At 51.9% G+C, this 16,868-nt stretch overlaps 1 protein-coding gene across 1 annotated transcript in view; it reads left to right on the top strand.

Moving 5' to 3' along the window:
• Nucleotides 1-16,868, top strand: part of ZFR2 (zinc finger RNA binding protein 2) — a 68,880-nt gene that overhangs the window by 26,892 nt on the left and 25,120 nt on the right. The window contains exons 2-5 of the mRNA XM_054464781.2: nucleotides 10,793-11,003; nucleotides 11,978-12,092; nucleotides 13,867-14,085; nucleotides 14,189-14,442. Of these exons, the coding sequence (XP_054320756.1) occupies nucleotides 10,793-11,003; nucleotides 11,978-12,092; nucleotides 13,867-14,085; nucleotides 14,189-14,442 (799 nt within the window). The remainder of the gene's footprint in view (nucleotides 1-10,792; nucleotides 11,004-11,977; nucleotides 12,093-13,866; nucleotides 14,086-14,188; nucleotides 14,443-16,868) is intronic.

The raw sequence follows: 16,868 nt of genomic DNA, 5'->3' as shown, positions 1-16,868 counted from the left end.
GGGCTCAAGCAGTCCTCCTGCCTTAGCCTCCCAAAGTACTGGGATTACAAAGGTGTGACCTTGTAGGGACCATGTTGCAGTTTTACCTTTTTTTTTTCTTTTTTCTTTTTTTAAAGTTTTCTTCTTTAATAGAGATAGGGTAGCACTATGTTGCCCAGGCTGGCCTCAAACTCCTGGGGTCAAGCCATCTTCCTGCCTCGGCCTCCCAAAGTGCTGGGATTACAGGTGTGAGGCACCATGACTGGCCCCCCTTTATACTTCTGTATTAAAAAAAAAAATTCTCTTGTAGAGACAGGGTCTCACTATGTTGCCCAGTCTAGGGTGCAGTTGGAGAGCCAGGGTCTTTGAAGAGAGAATTAAGTTGAAATGAATTCAACTTAATCAATTTAGCTCAATGCAGAATGGGCCCTAATCCAATCTGACTGGGATCCCTACAAGAAAAGGAGATTAGAACACAGACACGCACAGAGGGACAACCACATGAGGACACAGGGCAAAGACCGCCGTCTGCAAGCCACAGAGGGACCGGCCCTGCCGACACCTTGATCTAGGACATCCAGGCTCCAGAATTGTGAGAGAATAAAGAAGTCTCTGTTGCTGAAGCCACCCAGCCTATGGTACTTGACCATGGCCACCTGGGGCAACCCTGCAGCCCCCTTTCCCAATCAGGGTTCTGCCTGGAAACTGCAGAGCACAGACTCAGACTGCAGAGACTGAGTCTCCCGGGGGTGGGCCACAGGGAGCTCCATTCCAGACTCCAGGGAGGGAGAGGAATTCCTTCCCCACGTGGAGGCCTCTGGGTACCAGGCCTCGTTCTCTGCTGGAACCCCAATTGAGAAAGACTCATCTAAAGGATTCAACCACAAGACGCCATTAAACCACAAATGTGCAAAAATTAAATATGTCTTCATCATAAATGCAATTTAAATATAAAACATTGGGCCAGGCGCAGTGGCTCACACATGTAATCCCAGCACTTTTGGAGGCCGAGACGGGTGGATCACTTGAGGTCAGGAGTTCGAGATCAGCCTGGCCAACATGGTGGAAACCCCGTCTCTACCAAAAATACAAAAATTAGCCAGGTGTGGTGGCAGGTGCCTGTAATCCCAGATACTCCAGAGGCCGAGACAGGAGAATCACTTGAACCCGGGAGGTGGAGGTTGCAGTGAGCCGAGATCGCACCACTGCACTCCAGTGTGGGTGACAGAGCGAGACTCCGTCTCAAAAAAAAGGAAGTAAAACATCGAAAAGTTAACTTCATTTGTATGTTTTTTTAAAAGTTACTTTCCTATAATATTCAGAAATTTCTATTAACGTTAAAAGGCAAGATAGATGGGTGGAGAGGGGAAGTGATTGGTAGTGGATATGAAGTTTCTTTGCTTTTTATTATGATAAAATCTGGATAACATAAAATTAACCAGTTTTACCATTTTATTAACAAGTGCACTGTTCAGTGGCATTAAGCACATTCACGTGGTTGGGCAGCCGTCACCACCATCCATCTCCAGAACTTTTTCATCTTCCCAAAATGAAGCTCTGTCCCCGTGAAACACTCACTCCCCTTCCCCTCCCCAGCTCCTGGCATCCCTCCATCCTACTTTCTGTCTCTGTGAATCTGACACCTCTAGGGACCTCCTAGGAGTGGAACCACACAGGATTTGTCCTTCTGTGCTTGGCTTCTCTCACTGAGCGTGACGGCCTCACAGTTCATCCACCTTGTAGCCTATGTCAGGACTTGTTTTCTTTTTCTTTTTTCTTTTTTTTTTTTTTTGAGACGGAGTCTCGCTCTGTCACCCAGGCTGGAGTGCAGTGGCGCGATCTCGGCTCACTGCAAGCTCCGCCTCCCGGGTTCACGCCATTCTCCTGCCTCAGCCTCCTGAGTAGCTGGGACTACAGGTGCCTGCTCCACGCCCGACTAATTTCTTTTTGTATTTTTAGTAGAGACAGGGTTTCACCGTGTTAGCCAGGATGGTCTCGATCTCCTGACCTCGTGATCCACCCGACTCGGCCTCCCAAAGTGCTGGGATTACAGGCGTGAGCCACCGTGCCCGGCCAGGACTTGCTTTCTTTTTAAGGCCAAGTCATATTTCATTGTGTGGATGGACCACGTTATGTTCATTCATCCAATTTTTTTGAGACAGTCTTGCTCTGTCTCCCAGGCTGGAGTGCAGTGGCGCGATCTCAGCTCACTGCAACTTCCGCCTCCTGGGTTCAAGTGATCCTCCCAACTTGGCCTCCTGAGTAGCTGGGATTACAGACGCGCCCCACCAGGCCCACTTATTTTTTGTATTTTTAGTAGAGATGGGGTTTCACCATGTCGGCCAGGCTGGTCTCGAACTCTTGACCTCAAGTGATCCGCCCACCTCGGCCTCCCGAAGTGCTGGGATCACAGGCATGAGCCACCGCGCCTGGCCCATTTATCCACTGATGGACGGTTGGGTTGCTCCTACCTTTTAGCCACTGTGAACAGTGCTGCTGTGAACATTGGTGTAAAATACTTTCTTGAGCCTCTGCTTTCTTTTCCTTTGAGTAGGAACCTAGGAGTGAAATTGCTGGGTCATGAGATAATTCTAGCTTTCGAGCAGCTGCCAGACTGTTTCCACAATGGCTGCACCATTACATTTTCCCTTCTGCTGGGGTTTCATTGTGGGGTCACGAAATGTTCTGAAATGGGCCAGGGCACGGTGGCTCACACCTGTAATCCCAGCACTTTGGGAGGCCAAGGCAGGTGGATCACCTGCGGTCAGGAGTTCGAGACCAGCGTGACCAACATGGTGAAACCCCGTCTCTACTAAAAATACAAAAAATTAGCTGGGCTTGCTGGCGTGCACCTGCAATCCCAGCTACTCGAGAGGCTGAGGCAGGAGAATCACTTGGACCCTGGGGGCAGAGGTTGCAGTGAGCTGAGATCGTGCCCCTGCACTCCAGCCAGGAACACAAGAGCAAAACTCTGTCTCAAAAAAAAAGAAAAAAAAAAAAAGAAAAAAAAAAGTTCTGAAATGCATTGAACTGACAATTGTACAACTCTGTGAATATACTAAAAACCACTACATTTTATACTTTAAATGGTTGAATTCTACGGGAAATGAATTATATCTCAATAAAGCTGTTATTTTTTCAGGCAAAATGGAAAAGATAATGTAATGACTCAAGTTTTTAGATCAAAATTATATACAGCTACAGGGTTTCTTTGCTTTAAAAATTGAATTGCATGCTGTCTAACATTTTCCAAACATCAATTTGCAATTCGAATGCTCAGGGTCTCTCTAGTTGCTGTGGTAGAGTCACTCTGGCCGGGCACAGTGACTCACGCCTGTAATTCCTATGCTTTGGGAAGCCGAGGCGGGCGGATCACTTGAACTCATGAGTTCAAGACCAGCCTGGCCAACACAGCAAGACCCCCATCTCTACACAAAATAAAAAAATTAGCTAGGCATGGTGGTGCACGCCTGTAGTCCCAGCTACTCAGGAGGTTGAGGTGGAAGGATCTCTTGAGCCCAGGAGTTGGAGGCTGCAGTGAGGTATGATCATGCCACTGCACTCCAGCCTGGGTGGCAGAGCCAGACCCTATCTCAAAAAAAGAAAAAAAAAGTCACTCTGCTTTACCTGTGACACATCAGACCTACAAGTTTAAGAGTATTATGGATTTTGGCCAGGTACAGTGGCTCACGCTTGTAATCCTAGCTACTTGGGAGGCTGAGGCACGAGAATTGCTTGAAAGTGGGAGGTGGAGGTTGCAGTGAGCCAAGATTGTGACACTGCACTCCAGCCTGGGCAACAGAGTGAGATTCTGTCTCGATACAGTGTCCAGCTCTGTGGCCCAGGCTGGAGTACACTGGTGCAATCATGGCTCACTGCAGCCTCAAACTCCTGGGCTCAAGTGATCCTCCCGCCTCACCTCCTGAGTAGCTGGGACTACAGGTGCCCCACCACACCCAGCTAATTTTTTTTATTTTTTGTGGTGACAGGGTCCGGCTATGTCTCAAACTCCTGGGCTCAAGTGATCCTCCCACCTCAACCTCCCGAGTAGCTGGGACTACAGGCGCTCCACCACACCTGGCTAATTTATTTTTATTTTTTTGTAGGGACAGGGTCTGGCTATGTTGCCCAGGCTGGTCTTGAACTCCTGGGCTCCAGCAGTCCTCTTGCCTTGGCCTACCAAGGTGCTGGGATTACAGCAGTGAGCCACCACACCTGACCTGTGGGTTATTTCATATTACAAAAAGCTCCTCAGCTGCCCAGAACCATGCTTTGAACACACGGATCCATGGGTGCATCTGAGACCACAAATCAGACCCACAGAAGAGGAAGGCCACGGCCCCATGGCCCTGCCGAGGAGTGAGGCCCGTTGCCGGCCGTGTTCCCAACAGGAGGGTTTGCGAAGGGGGTGGTCTTTCCTCGACCCTCCTTGCCCTCTGAAGCCACGTTGGAGCTCTCCCTGCAGTTGGGAGGCAGAATCCTCAAACTTTGCAAGCATTCTGGCGTGGTCACCTTTTGCCTTCATGGTGTAGAGCCAGAGATGGGGCCTGGGTCTCCCGGGGCCTGAACCGTGGCCAACCTAGAGCAAACAAGGCACCGAGTCACCATGTGCTTCTTGACTCATGCACACGTGTGTGTGTTTGTGATCTGTGCAGTGACCAGCGTGACCTAGATCTATGCTGGCCCCCGGTCACCTCTAGCCATGCATGGCCATTAAAATCTAAATTAACTAAAATGAAACAAATTTTAAAATTTAACATTCTGTTCCTCAGCTGCACGAGCCGTATTTTAAGTGCTCAGCCTGGCTCAGGCCTGTAATCCCAGCACTTTGGGAGGCTGAAGCAGGAGGATCGCATAAGGCCAGGAGTTGGAGGTCGTTCCTGGGCAACATAGCAAGACCCCATCTCTATCCCCAAAAAAGAAAATTAGCCTTGTGTGGTGATGGTGCATGCCTGTGGTCCCAGCTTCTTGGGAAGCTGAGGCAGGAGGATCACTTGAGCCTGGGAGTTTCGAGGCTACAGTGAGCTATGATCACATCACTGCACTCCAGCCTGAGCGACAGAGCAAGACCTCATATCTAAAACAATCAGGCCAGGCGCAGTGGCTCATGCCTGTAATCCCAACACTTTGGGAGGCTGAGACGGGTAGATCACCTGAGGTTGGGAGTTCAAGACCAGCCTGGCCAACATGGTGAAACCTCGTCTCTACAAAAATACAAAAATTAGCTGGGCTTGATGGTAGGTGCCTATTATCCCAGCTACTTGGGAGGCTGAGGTGGGAGAATTGCTTGAACCCAAGGGGCAGAGGTTGCTGTGAGCCGAGATCACACCATTTCACTCCAGCCTGGGCGACAGAGCAAGACTGTCTCAAAAAAAAAAAAAAAAGTAAAATAAAACAAGCAAACAAAAAAGAGCTCAGCCACATGTGGCTGGTGCTTCTGTACTGGGCAATGAAACTCTAAGATGCAGGGCCTGGGCAGAGGACCCTTTGTCCAGGTAGGAGGACAGCGTAGGGAAGAAGGAGTTAAAATCAGTGAACTGCGTGGACTTGTATCAGTACATTTCAGACAAGGTTTGCCGGGCATTGGAGAAGCAAGTTGCAGGGTGAGATGCACAACAAGAACATCATTTTGCACACGTGTAACTGAAAAACACAACACCATGTTGTATACAGATTCATATGGAGCCCAGGAGCGAGAGGCTGCAGTGAACTGTGATGGTGACATCGCATTCCATCCAGCCTGGGCAACAAAGCCAGCCCCGTCTCTGAAACAAACAAACAAAACCTTCATACATATGTAGTAAAAGAATTATGATTAGACAAGACAGCTACCAACCCTAGGGAGGAAGAAAAAGGAATAGGATCCAGGTGGGGCTTCAATTCTCTCTATGTATTTAAACAATAAGCTCTGACACAAATACAGCCAAACATTAGCACTTACCCATCTCAGTGATGTGTGTTTGTTAGGTGGTTCTATGTTTGAAATATTTTGTCATAAAAAAGAAGTGTCATCCCCAAGGAGATAAGAGAGCTACTGATCATGTTTTGGTTTTTTGTTTTTTGTTTTTGTTTTTGTTTTTTTTTGAGACAGAATCCCGCTCTGTCACCCAGGCTGGAGTGGAATGGAGCGATCTCAGCTCACTGCAGCCTCCGCCTCCTGGGTTCCAGCGATTCTCATGCCTCAGCCTCCTGAGTAGCTGGGACTACAGGCACACACCACCACGCTGGGCTAATTTTTGTATTTTTAGTAGAGACGGGGTTTCACCATGTTGGCCAGGCTGGTCTCGACCTCCTGACCTCGGGCAATCTGCCTGCCTTGGCCTCCCAAGGTACTGGATGACAGGCGTGAGCCACGTGCCCGGCCTGGACCACTTTCCTAATCGACTTTTTGGCCAATAAAGTCTCTGAGACTTCCAGAAGAGAAACACAAATCCCACAATTTGGCCGATCTGTGGAATCTGAATGTTTCTTCTTTATGGATAGGGCCCTTCTGCTTTTCCTGGGAGAGATGAAAACATCCCACGATGGTGCAGATCAGAGCGTGTGTGGTCCCAGGGGACATGTCCATCCTTCTGTAGAGCTGCTGATTTCTGGTCCTTCAGGAGAATCTGGAGAAACAGGCTGAGGTGGTTAACAGAGCCCTCCCCAACACAAGCGCCGTTCAGCACATGTGCCTGACCTCCCTGGATGTGCACGGAGCCGCTGCTGCGTGCCACGTGCCGCAGCCCGGGGAGACAGCTGGGCAACTGCAGCTGGTCCTGCATCTCAGGGCATTGGGACCAGGGAGGAGATGGCCTGTGAACAGACGTGCAGTGTATACTGGGTGGTGCCAGGAAGAAGAAAAAGCAGGACCAGGGGACAGAGGCTGATCAGCGTCAGGCCACAGGGGCTCCAGGAGGGCTCATCCCAGGGTGTCACTGAGCAGCCACCTGCAGGCAGCGGGGAGGGGAGCCATAGACACCGAGGGATGGGATCGGTGGGATGTGGCTGTGGCAGGGCCTTGGGAGGGCTTTGAGCAGGAGATGGCATGGTTAGGGCTGTACTTTGAAAAGACCCCTCTCTGGCTGCCAGGAGGACAAAGAGATGCTGCTGAGGAGGGAGGAGGGTGAGGGGCTGGGGTGGTCTCCAGCAAGGGCTGTACAGCTGAGGCCAGCTCTGCTCTGCCCCAGCTCCCGCATGGAACCCTCCACCTTCCTCTGGCTCATCCGTCGGTGCTCAGTGCAGCCTGGATAGCACTCGCTCTGTAGTTCTGTTTTTTTCATAGCCACCTATGGGAGGGAGTGTGGGAACAGGAGTACTGCCACTGTCGTAGTGTTCGTCAGGTGTCTGTAGTCATGCTGTTCATTGAGTGTCCATAGTCACGGTGTTCATCAAAAGTCAGTAGTCACGGTGTTCATCGAATGTATGGTCAGGATGTTCATCGCGTGTCACAGTCATGGTGTCCATCGCATGTCACAGTCACGGTGTTCATCAAGTGTCACAGTCACATTCATCGTGTGTTACAGTCATGGTGTCCATTGATTGTTGCAGTCATAGTGTTCGTCAAGTGTCATAGTCATGTTCATTGAGTGTCACAGTCACGGTGTTCATTGAGTGTCCCATAGTCATGGTGTTCATCAAGTTCCACAGTCATGGTGTTCATCGAGTGTCACGGTCATGGTGTTCATCGAGTGTCACGGTCATGGTGTCCATCACGTGTCACAGTCACAGTCACATTCATTGTGTGTTACAGTCATGGTGTCCATTGATTGTCGCAGTCATAGTGTTCGTCAAGTGTCATAGTCATGTTCATCGAGTGTCACGGTCACGGTGTTCATCGAGTGTCACGGTCACGGTGTTCATCGAGTGTCACGGTCACGGTGTTCATCGAGTGTCACGGTCACGGTGTTCATCGAGTGTCACGGTCACGGTGTTCATCGAGTGTCACGGTCACGGTGTTCATCGAGTGTCCCATAGTCACGGTGTTCATCGAGTGTCACGGTCACGGTGTTCATCGAGTGTCACGGTCACGGTGTTCATCGAGTGTCACGGTCACGGTGTTCATCGAGTGCCACGGTCACGGTGTTCATCGAGTGCCACGGTCACGGTGTTCATCGAGTGTCACGGTCACGGTGTTCATCGAGTGTCACGGTCACGGTGTTCATCGAGTGTCCCATAGTCACGGTGTTCATCGAGTGCCACGGTCACGGTGTTCATCGAGTGTCACGGTCACGGTGTTCATCGAGTGCCACGGTCACGGTGTTCATCGAGTGCCACGGTCACGGTGTTCATCGAGTGCCACGGTCACGGTGTTCATCGAGTGCCACGGTCACGGTGTTCATCGAGTGCCACGGTCACGGTGTTCATCGAGTGTCCCATAGTCACGGTGTTCATCGAGTGCCACGGTCACGGTGTTCATCGAGTTCCACGGTCACGGTGTTCATCAAGTGTCACGGTCATGGTGTTCATCGGGTATCTGTGTCATGGTGTTCATCAGGTGTCATAGTCATGGTGTTCATGAGTGTCCAGCATGTGGACACTCAGGACGAGTGTGTGAAAATGCTAGAGGAATGAATGCTTGAACCCGGGAGGCAAAGGTTGCAGTGAGCCGAGATTGCGCCACTGCACTCCAACCTGGGTGACCGAGTGAGACTCTGTCTCAAAAAATAAAAAAAGCTGTAACTTTCATGAGGTTTTCCTGTGCCGCAGAGAATGTCTCCTTGTCCCCGGCCCTGACACTGCGGATGACTCACCTGGCTGGCAGGAGTCTGCAGCAGGGCCCGGTTGGGGGCCAGGTGGTGTAGAGCCTCTTTGCCTTCTAATCCATTTTCCCCAAAATGACCCTCATACCTTGCTCCTTCCCCTATGGGGTTGGAGTTTCACTTTTTAATATATATCCACAGTGGTATTGGGCTAAAATCTTTACTGATACTTTTCCCTGGCAAATGGGCTTTTAGACTCCCAAACTGTCTACTGAGTGGCTGATATTTAGCCGAGCAAGGGGCACTGGGGTCAGAAAGATCTGGGTCTGAACCCGCCCCTGCACTTGACGTGAGCCCCTGGTCCTCCTTGGAGGTTTTCTTGTCTAGACCGTGGGGAGCGATGGTGCCGCACGTCCTCTGAAGAGTCAGTGAGGCCATGTGGACAAAGGCCTCGGCACCATGCAAACCCTACACAGACTCATTCTTTTTAGTGAAGAGTTATTAGTTTAGTGCTAACTAAAGTAATTATTTTAATACTCAGGTGGACTGACTTGTTTTGTTAAAAAAAAATACAGTCAGAGCCTGGGCAACATAGTGAGACCCCACCTCTACCAAAATTTTTTGAAGAATTAGCTGGGCATGGTTGCACACTTGTGTTTTCAGCTACTCAGAGGCTGGGGCAGGGTTGCTTGAGCTTGGGAAGTTGAGGCTGCAGTGGGCTGTGATCGTAGCACTGAACTTCAACCTGTGTGACAGAGCGAGACCCTTTCTCAAAAAAAAATTTTGTTTTAAAGAGAAAATACAGTTGGCCCTCCGCATTCATGGGCACTGCATCCATGGATTCAACCAGCCACGGATAGAAAATATTTGGAAAAATAATGTGTCTGTACTGAACACATATGGGGTTTTTCCTTCTCATTGTTCCCTAAACAATGCAATGTAACAGCCATTGGTATAGTGCTTACATTGTATTAGGTATTGTAAGTTATCCAGAGATGATTTACAGTATATGGGATGATATGTTTAGGTTATATGCAAACACCATATCGTTTTATGTCAGGAACTCAAGCATCCATGGATTTTGGCATCTGAGGGGGTCCTGGAACTCAACCCTTGCAGATACTGAGGGACAGCTGTACTGTTTTTTGTTTTGTTTGTTTTGAGACAGAGTCTTACTCTGTTGCTCAGGCTGGAGTGCAGTGGTGAGATCATAGCTCACTGCAGCCTCTACTTCCTGGGCTCAAGCCATCCTCCCACCTCAGCCTCCTGAGTAGCTGGCACTGCAGGCATGTACTATCACACTCGCTAATTGTTTGTTTTTTTTTTTAATTTTAGTGGAGACGAGGTCTCACTATGTTGTCCAGGCTGGTCTCAAACTCCTGAGCTCAAGCAATCCTCCCACCTCGGCCTCCCAAGGTGCTGGGATTACAGGCATGAGCCACCACACCCAGCCAGACACTGTACTGTTAAAGTTCAATTTTCTGGCCGGGCATGGTGGCTCACACCTGTAATCTCAGCACCTTGGGAGGCCGAGGCAGGCAGATCATGAGGTCAGGAGATTGAGACCATCCTGGTTAACACAGTGAAACCCCATATCTACTAAAAATACAAAAAAAAAAAAAAAATAGCTGGGTGTGGTGGTGGGCACCTGTAGTCACAGCTACTCGGGAGGCTGAGGCAGGAGAATTGCTTGAACCCAGGAGGCGGAGGTTGCAGTGAGCTAAGATCGCGCCACTGCACTCCATCCTGGGCAACAGAGCGAGACTCTGTCTCAAAAAAAAAAAGTTCAATTTTCTTTGGAGAATCTTGACGTGGAGAAAAAGCCCTGCTACACAAGTAGATCATCTGCAAAGCAGAACTCAGATGGGTTCGAGTCCCACCTCTGCCACTGACAGTGCCTCAGTTTCTTCATCTGTAAATTGGGTGCAATGATAATCCCAGCATTACAGCGTTGTTGTGAGATGGTGTTAATTTGTGGAAAGTGCTTCCAGCTGTGCCTGGGCTCCTAGGAGGGTCTCCACCAAGCAGGGCAGCTTAGGTCCGGTGGTGGCTGGAACTGACACCATCAACTCAGTGCACCTGAGAACTCACTCTAACCCCTGTGGGGCTTTGGTGTGTGTTTGTGGTTCTAGCGCCCAGCCTCCGACCCTTCCCCTGCCCACTGTGGGGGCCAGCTATACTGCACAGCCCACTCCTGGGATGGACCCTGCCACGAACCCAGCCTTTCCCCCAGCTGCCCCGGCAGGGTACGGTGGATACCAGCCCCACTCCGGCCAGGACTTCGCCTATGGCAGCCGACCCCAGGAGCCCATCCCCACGGCCACCACTATGGCTACTTACCAGGTATCCAGTCCTTTCTTTGACCAGCGTTGCCGGGAAACGTGGGTTGCCTTGCCTGGGTGAGAGCGGTGGGCTCCCCGCAGCTACTCCTTCTCCCAGGCCTCTTAACCGTGATCCTTCCTTCGGGACCCTTCTGCTGGCATTGCGTACCTGCGGTGGGGAGAAATCAGGGCAGAGTCGCTTCCGAAAGAATCCACGGCTCTCGAGGACAGGCCGCATCCGTACCTCCATGTCGGGGCAGTGGGGACAGTGATGGCGCACAGAGCTTTGTCCCAGCCTCAGCAGTGACTATGAAGGAGAAGGAGGGTCACCTGGGTTGGAGGACCCCTCCCTGGCCAGGGCAGATGGCCTCAGCCACCCGGGCCCAGAGAGACCAGGACTCACCCCATCTTCCCCACGCTCTGGGTTCCTACCTTCTAAGAGGGAGTCTGTGGTGTGTAGGGCACACCTGGGTGCTGACGACCCCACCTTCCCAACTGAGGCACTCAGGCTGCAGATCCAGCCACTGTGTTCCCACTTGGTGTCACAAAGATGTCACCCATGACCATGCTCCAATTCCCCAGCCCTGCCACCCGCATCTCGTCCCCAGATTGTGTCGGTCAACGGCATCAGAGGCCACCCTGTCACCCAAGCTCAGCACCCACCTGACCCCACTCTCTTCCTCCCCTCTCCATTTCCTTGCCAAGGCCTTGGGGGCTTCTCTCTGCAAACCCACCCTCTCCTGCCACACCGAGCGTCCTCTTGTAAATTGCAGTCAAACTCTTGGAAATTAGTGTCGGCTCCATGACAGCTGCTGTGTCAACCACGCCCCCTGCCCCCTGCCCCCAGGCCAGGGCCTGGTCCTGGGCAGATGCTTAGGAGCCAGCGCTGTAGGAAGGACTAAGTGCAGAGTGTAGTGTGGCCAGGGCACGTCGCACCCACCGCCTGAGCTGCTCTCCTCCATTCTCTGTCTCTCTCCTGCCGAAACCCCCACATAGGACAGTTACAGCTACGGACAGTCAGCAGCTGCCAGGAGCTATGAGGACAGGCCCTACTTCCAGCCTCCTGCCCTCCAGCCTGGGCACATGACAGCCGCAGACTCCTGCCAGCCAGGTGAGCCATCTGCAGGGTCAGGGCTGGGAACGAGAAGACACTCCCCGCAGCACAGGAAAACCTTGGGAAAGTTCCTTTTTTTTTTTTTTTTTTTTTTTAGACAGAGTCTCGCTCTGTCGCCTAGGCTGGAGTGCAGTGGTGCGATCTGGCTCACTGTAAGCTCCGCCTCCTGGGTTCATGCCATTCTCCTGCCTCAGCCTCCCAAGTAGCTGGGACTACAGGTGCCTGCAACCACGCCCAGCTACTTTTTTGTATTTTTAGTAGAGATGGGGTTTCACAGTATTAGCCAGGATGGTCTCGATCTCCTGACCTCGTGATCCGCCCGCCTTGGCCTCCCAAAGTGCTGGGATTACAGGCGTGAGCCACCATGCCCGGCCTGAAAGTTACATCTTTTCTTTTCTTTTTTTTTTTTTGAGATGCAGTCTCGCTCTGTTGCCCAGGCTGGAGTGCAGTGGCACGATCTCAGCTCACTGCACCCTCCGCCTCCCGGGTTCAAATGATCCTCCTGCCTCAGCCTCCCAAGTAGCTGGGACTATAGGCACGCGCCACCATGCCTGGCTAATTTTTTGTATTTTTAGTAAAAACGGGGTTTCACCATGTTAGCCAGGCTGGTCTCGAACTCCTGACATCAGGTGATCTGCCTGCCTCGGCCTCCCAAAGTGCTGGATTACAGGCGTGAGCCACTGCACCCCGTGAAAGTTACATGTTAACCATCCTAGAGGCCGGGCATGGTGGCTCACGCCTGTAATCCCAACACTTTGGGAGGCCCGAGGTGGGAGAACTGCTTGAACCTAGGAGTTCGAGACCAGCCTGGGCAACATAGTAAGACCCCGTCTCTACAAAAAATGCAAAAAAATTAGCCAGGCATGGTGGTGTGCACTTATAGTCCCATCTACCCAGGAGGCTGAGGTAGGAGGTTCGCCTGAGCCCAGGAACTGAGCTGCGGTAAGCTGTGATCACACCACTGCACTCCAGCCTGGGCAGCAGAGCAAGACCCTGTCTCTAAAAAAAAAAAAATTAAAAAAAAATAAAGGCCGGGTGCGGTGACTCATGCCTGTAATCCCAGCACTTTGGGAGGCAGAGGTGGGTGGATCACAAGGTCAAGCAATCGAGACCATCCTGGCCAACATAGTGAAACCCCATCTCTACTAATAATAGAAAAATTATCTGGGCGTGGTGGCGCATGCTTGTAATCCCAGGTATTCGGGAGGCTGAGGCAGGAGAATCACTTGAACCTGGGAGGCGGAGTTTGCAGTGAGCCGAGATCGCGCCACTGCACTCCAACCTGGTGACAAAGCGAGACTCCAACTCAACAACAACAAAAATAATAATAATGATAATAAAAACATCCTAGATTTGCAGGTGAGCCTCAGGGCTGGCTGCTCAGACGGGCCCTGGGATCTCTGCCAGGTGTGGGCCCATGAATAAGGGAAAGTGAGGACCGAAAATGCAGCTAACGTTTTTTCCAAGGAAGCTTTCCCGGGGTGGCAGGAGGTGAGCTCTGTGGGTAATGGAGCCGGAGACGCAGAGGAGCTCGTCTAGGGCACCCACAGCCCTCCTCCCCCATGGCAGGAGAGAGAAGCTGGGCTCTGGAAAGGAGAGGTGGGCACAAGGTCATCTGCGAGTCGCTGCCAGCACCTGGCCTAAGGCTCTGGCCTCTGGTCCCGGCTTAAACATCTAGCGTGTTCCAGCCAGTTAAGTCCGGGGCCCATCCGCAGGTGAGGGACAGTGGGGTGAGGGTTGGCTCTGCAAAGGGCCTGTGCCTGTCCCCTAGGGACCCAAGAGGCCTGCGGGCAGCCCAGCCCCCATGGCGGTCACAGCCACGCTCAGCCCCCACAGCAGGCGCCCATAGCGGAGTCCGGACAGCCAGCGAGCGCCTTGTCCTCGGGATACACCTACCCCACGGCGACAGGCGTCCAGCCCGAGTCCTCGGCTTCCATCGTGACCTCCTACCCCCCGCCCACCTACAGTCCCACCTGCGCCGCCTACACGGGTAAGACCAGCGTTCCTTGCCCAGGCGGTCTGCCCGTCGGTCCCCACTTCAACTCAGTGGAATCAGCATCTCCCTCCGACTCATTGTTTTCTCTGCTCCTTAGCACCAAGCTACCAGAGCTATGATGCATCGGTGTACTCCGCCGCCAGCCCTTTCTATCCTCCAGCGCAGCCCCCGCCTCCCGTGGGACCCCCGCAGCAGCTGCCCCCGCCGCCCATGCCTGCGGGCTCTGGAAGCAGCCCCAGAGCCGACTCGAAGCCACCGCTTCCCAGCAAGCTGCCGAGACCCAAGGCCGGGCCCAGGCAGCTCCAGCTTCACTACTGCGACATCTGCAAGATCAGCTGCGCTGGCCCCCAGGTCAGTCGCCCTCCTGCCATGGGCAGGCCCCAGGGACCTCTCTGTCCCCAACGTCTGAACCCGAATGTGGGCGCCGGTGGGGTGGTCAGGGTCGCTGCCTGCTGAAAGAAGGTCTGGTGTTAAACTTGCATGGTGTATGCATGTGCCTGTGTGTGCAAGCTCTTGTGTGTCTGTGTGTGTGCAAGTGTGAGTGTGTATGTGTGCGTGTGTTTATGCATGTGTATATGTGTGCATATGTGTGTGCAAATGTGAGTGTGCATGGATGTGTGCGTGCGTGTACGTGTGCGCATGTATGCCTGCATGTGTATGTGTGTGTATGCGCTTGTGTGTGTGCAAGTGTGAGTGTGTGTATGCGTGTATATGTGTGCATGTGTGCAAACGTGAGTGTGCATGTATGTGTGCGTGCATGTGTGCGCATGTATGCCTGCATGTGTATGTGTGTGCATGCGCTTGTGTGTGTGCAAGTGTGTGTATGCGTGTATATGTGTGCATATGTGTGTGCAAACGTGAGTGTGCATGTATGTGTGCGTGCGTGTCTGTATGTGTGCGCATGTATGCCTGCATGTGTATGTGTGTGCATGCGGCCGTGTGTGTGTGCATGTGTGCTTGCAGGTGGCAATGCTTGTTTGGGACATACGTGAAAGACTATCAAACACACGAGCTTGAGATTTTAAAGCTTGCAAATCACCCAGCTGAGATCGTGTGCTCATTTCCTGGAAAGATAATTAGACCCTAGAGCTCTATCTTTGCAAAACACACACCTGATCTTCTTTTGTTTTTAATACTCTGAAAGAAAGCTCTGGACCGCGGAGAGACACGGAGTCTGCAATCACAGACTCTGGAGAGGTGTGGGAAGGCTCAGGACACTGTTATCAGGACCCCTGACCCAGCTGGGGATCGGGGGCCGGTCCCTGCTCAGGACCCCTCCCGCCCCAGATCACCCTTTCCCTGTCTCAGACTCTTTCCCCCAGCAGCTCTCCACTGCGTCTCATGCTGGGAGAGACCCTGGCCTTCTTTGCAGAGTGCTCAGATAGAAGTTTGAGTTTTTTCTGGAGACAAGGTCTCGCTCTGTTGCTCAGGCTAGAGTGCAGTGCTGCAATCACAGCTCACTACAGCCTCCACCTCCTGGGTTCAAGTGATCCTCCCCTCAGCCTTCCAAGTAGCTGAGACAGGTATGAACCACCATGCCCAGCTAATTTTTTTTATTTTCAATAGAGATGGGGTCTCACTATGTTGCCCAGGCCCGTCTCGAACTTCTGGGCCCAAACGATCCTCCCACCTCAGCCTCCTGAGTAGCTGGGATTACAGGTGCACACCACCATGCCTGGCTATTTTTTTAAAAAATTTTTTTGTAGATACAGGGCTTCACTATGTTGCCCAGGCTGGTCTCGAACTCCTAAGCTCAAGGAATCCTCCTGCCTCAGCCTCCCATAGTGCCAGGATGACAAGCTGAGTCCCTGCGCCAGGCCCGTGTGGGTTCTTTAATCCTTATATCTGCCTTGTGGCTAGCATCTCTGTGTGGCAGATAAAATCCCAGAGGCTCAGAAAGGGTCAGTACTTTGAGGAACTCAGGGTCAGTTTTAGTGACCCAGGCAGAAATCAAACCAAGATGTGTTGAAGCTCACGTGGCTAATTACTACAGTATACGCCAAAAGTGCACAAAGACAGCCTATTGGCCGGACGTGGTGGCTCATGCCTGTAATCCCAGCACCTTGGGAGGCTGAAGCCGGTAGATCACTTGAGCCCAGGAGTTCGAGACCAGCCTGGGCAACACGGGTGAAACCCTGTCTCTAAAAAAATTTAAAAATTAGCTGGGCATGGTGGTATGCACCTATAGTCCTGGCCACTTTGAAGGCTGAGGTGGGAGGATCATTTGAGCCCAGGAGTCCGAGGCTGCAGTGAGCTATGATCACACTACTGCACTCCAGCCTGGGCGACAGGGTGAGACCCTTTGTCTCACAAACAAACAAACAAACAAAACCCCCCAAAAAACAACAAAACACACACACACACACACACACACACACACACACACACAAACCTACCTATAATCCCCCATAATCCCTCCACCCTGAAATGATTTAGCGGTAGCATCTTGGTGTGTATCCTTCCAGAGTCTTCTCTATTCCACAGGCAGTCTCTCTTTCTAAGTTAGTATGTGTGCACAGGGATGCGTATTTATTCTATTGCTTAGGTAATATATTTATGAGGTTCAAGATTGCTCAATTCCAGGCCGGGCATGGTAGCTCATGCCTGTAATCCCAGCACTTTGGGAGGCTGAGGCGGGAGGATCACCTGAGGTCAGGAGTTCAACACCAGCCTGGCCAACATGGTGAAACCCCATCTCTACTAAAAATACAAAAATTAGCCAGGCGTGGTGGCGGGCGCCTGTAGTCCCAGCTACTTGGGAGGCTGAGGCAGGAGAA

This window comes from Pongo pygmaeus, chromosome 20 (assembly GCF_028885625.2).
Source record: "Pongo pygmaeus isolate AG05252 chromosome 20, NHGRI_mPonPyg2-v2.0_pri, whole genome shotgun sequence".
Taxonomy (NCBI): Eukaryota; Metazoa; Chordata; class Mammalia; order Primates; family Hominidae; genus Pongo; species Pongo pygmaeus.
Note: the sequence above shows the minus strand (reverse complement) of the source record. Positions and strands in the feature narration are given on the sequence as shown.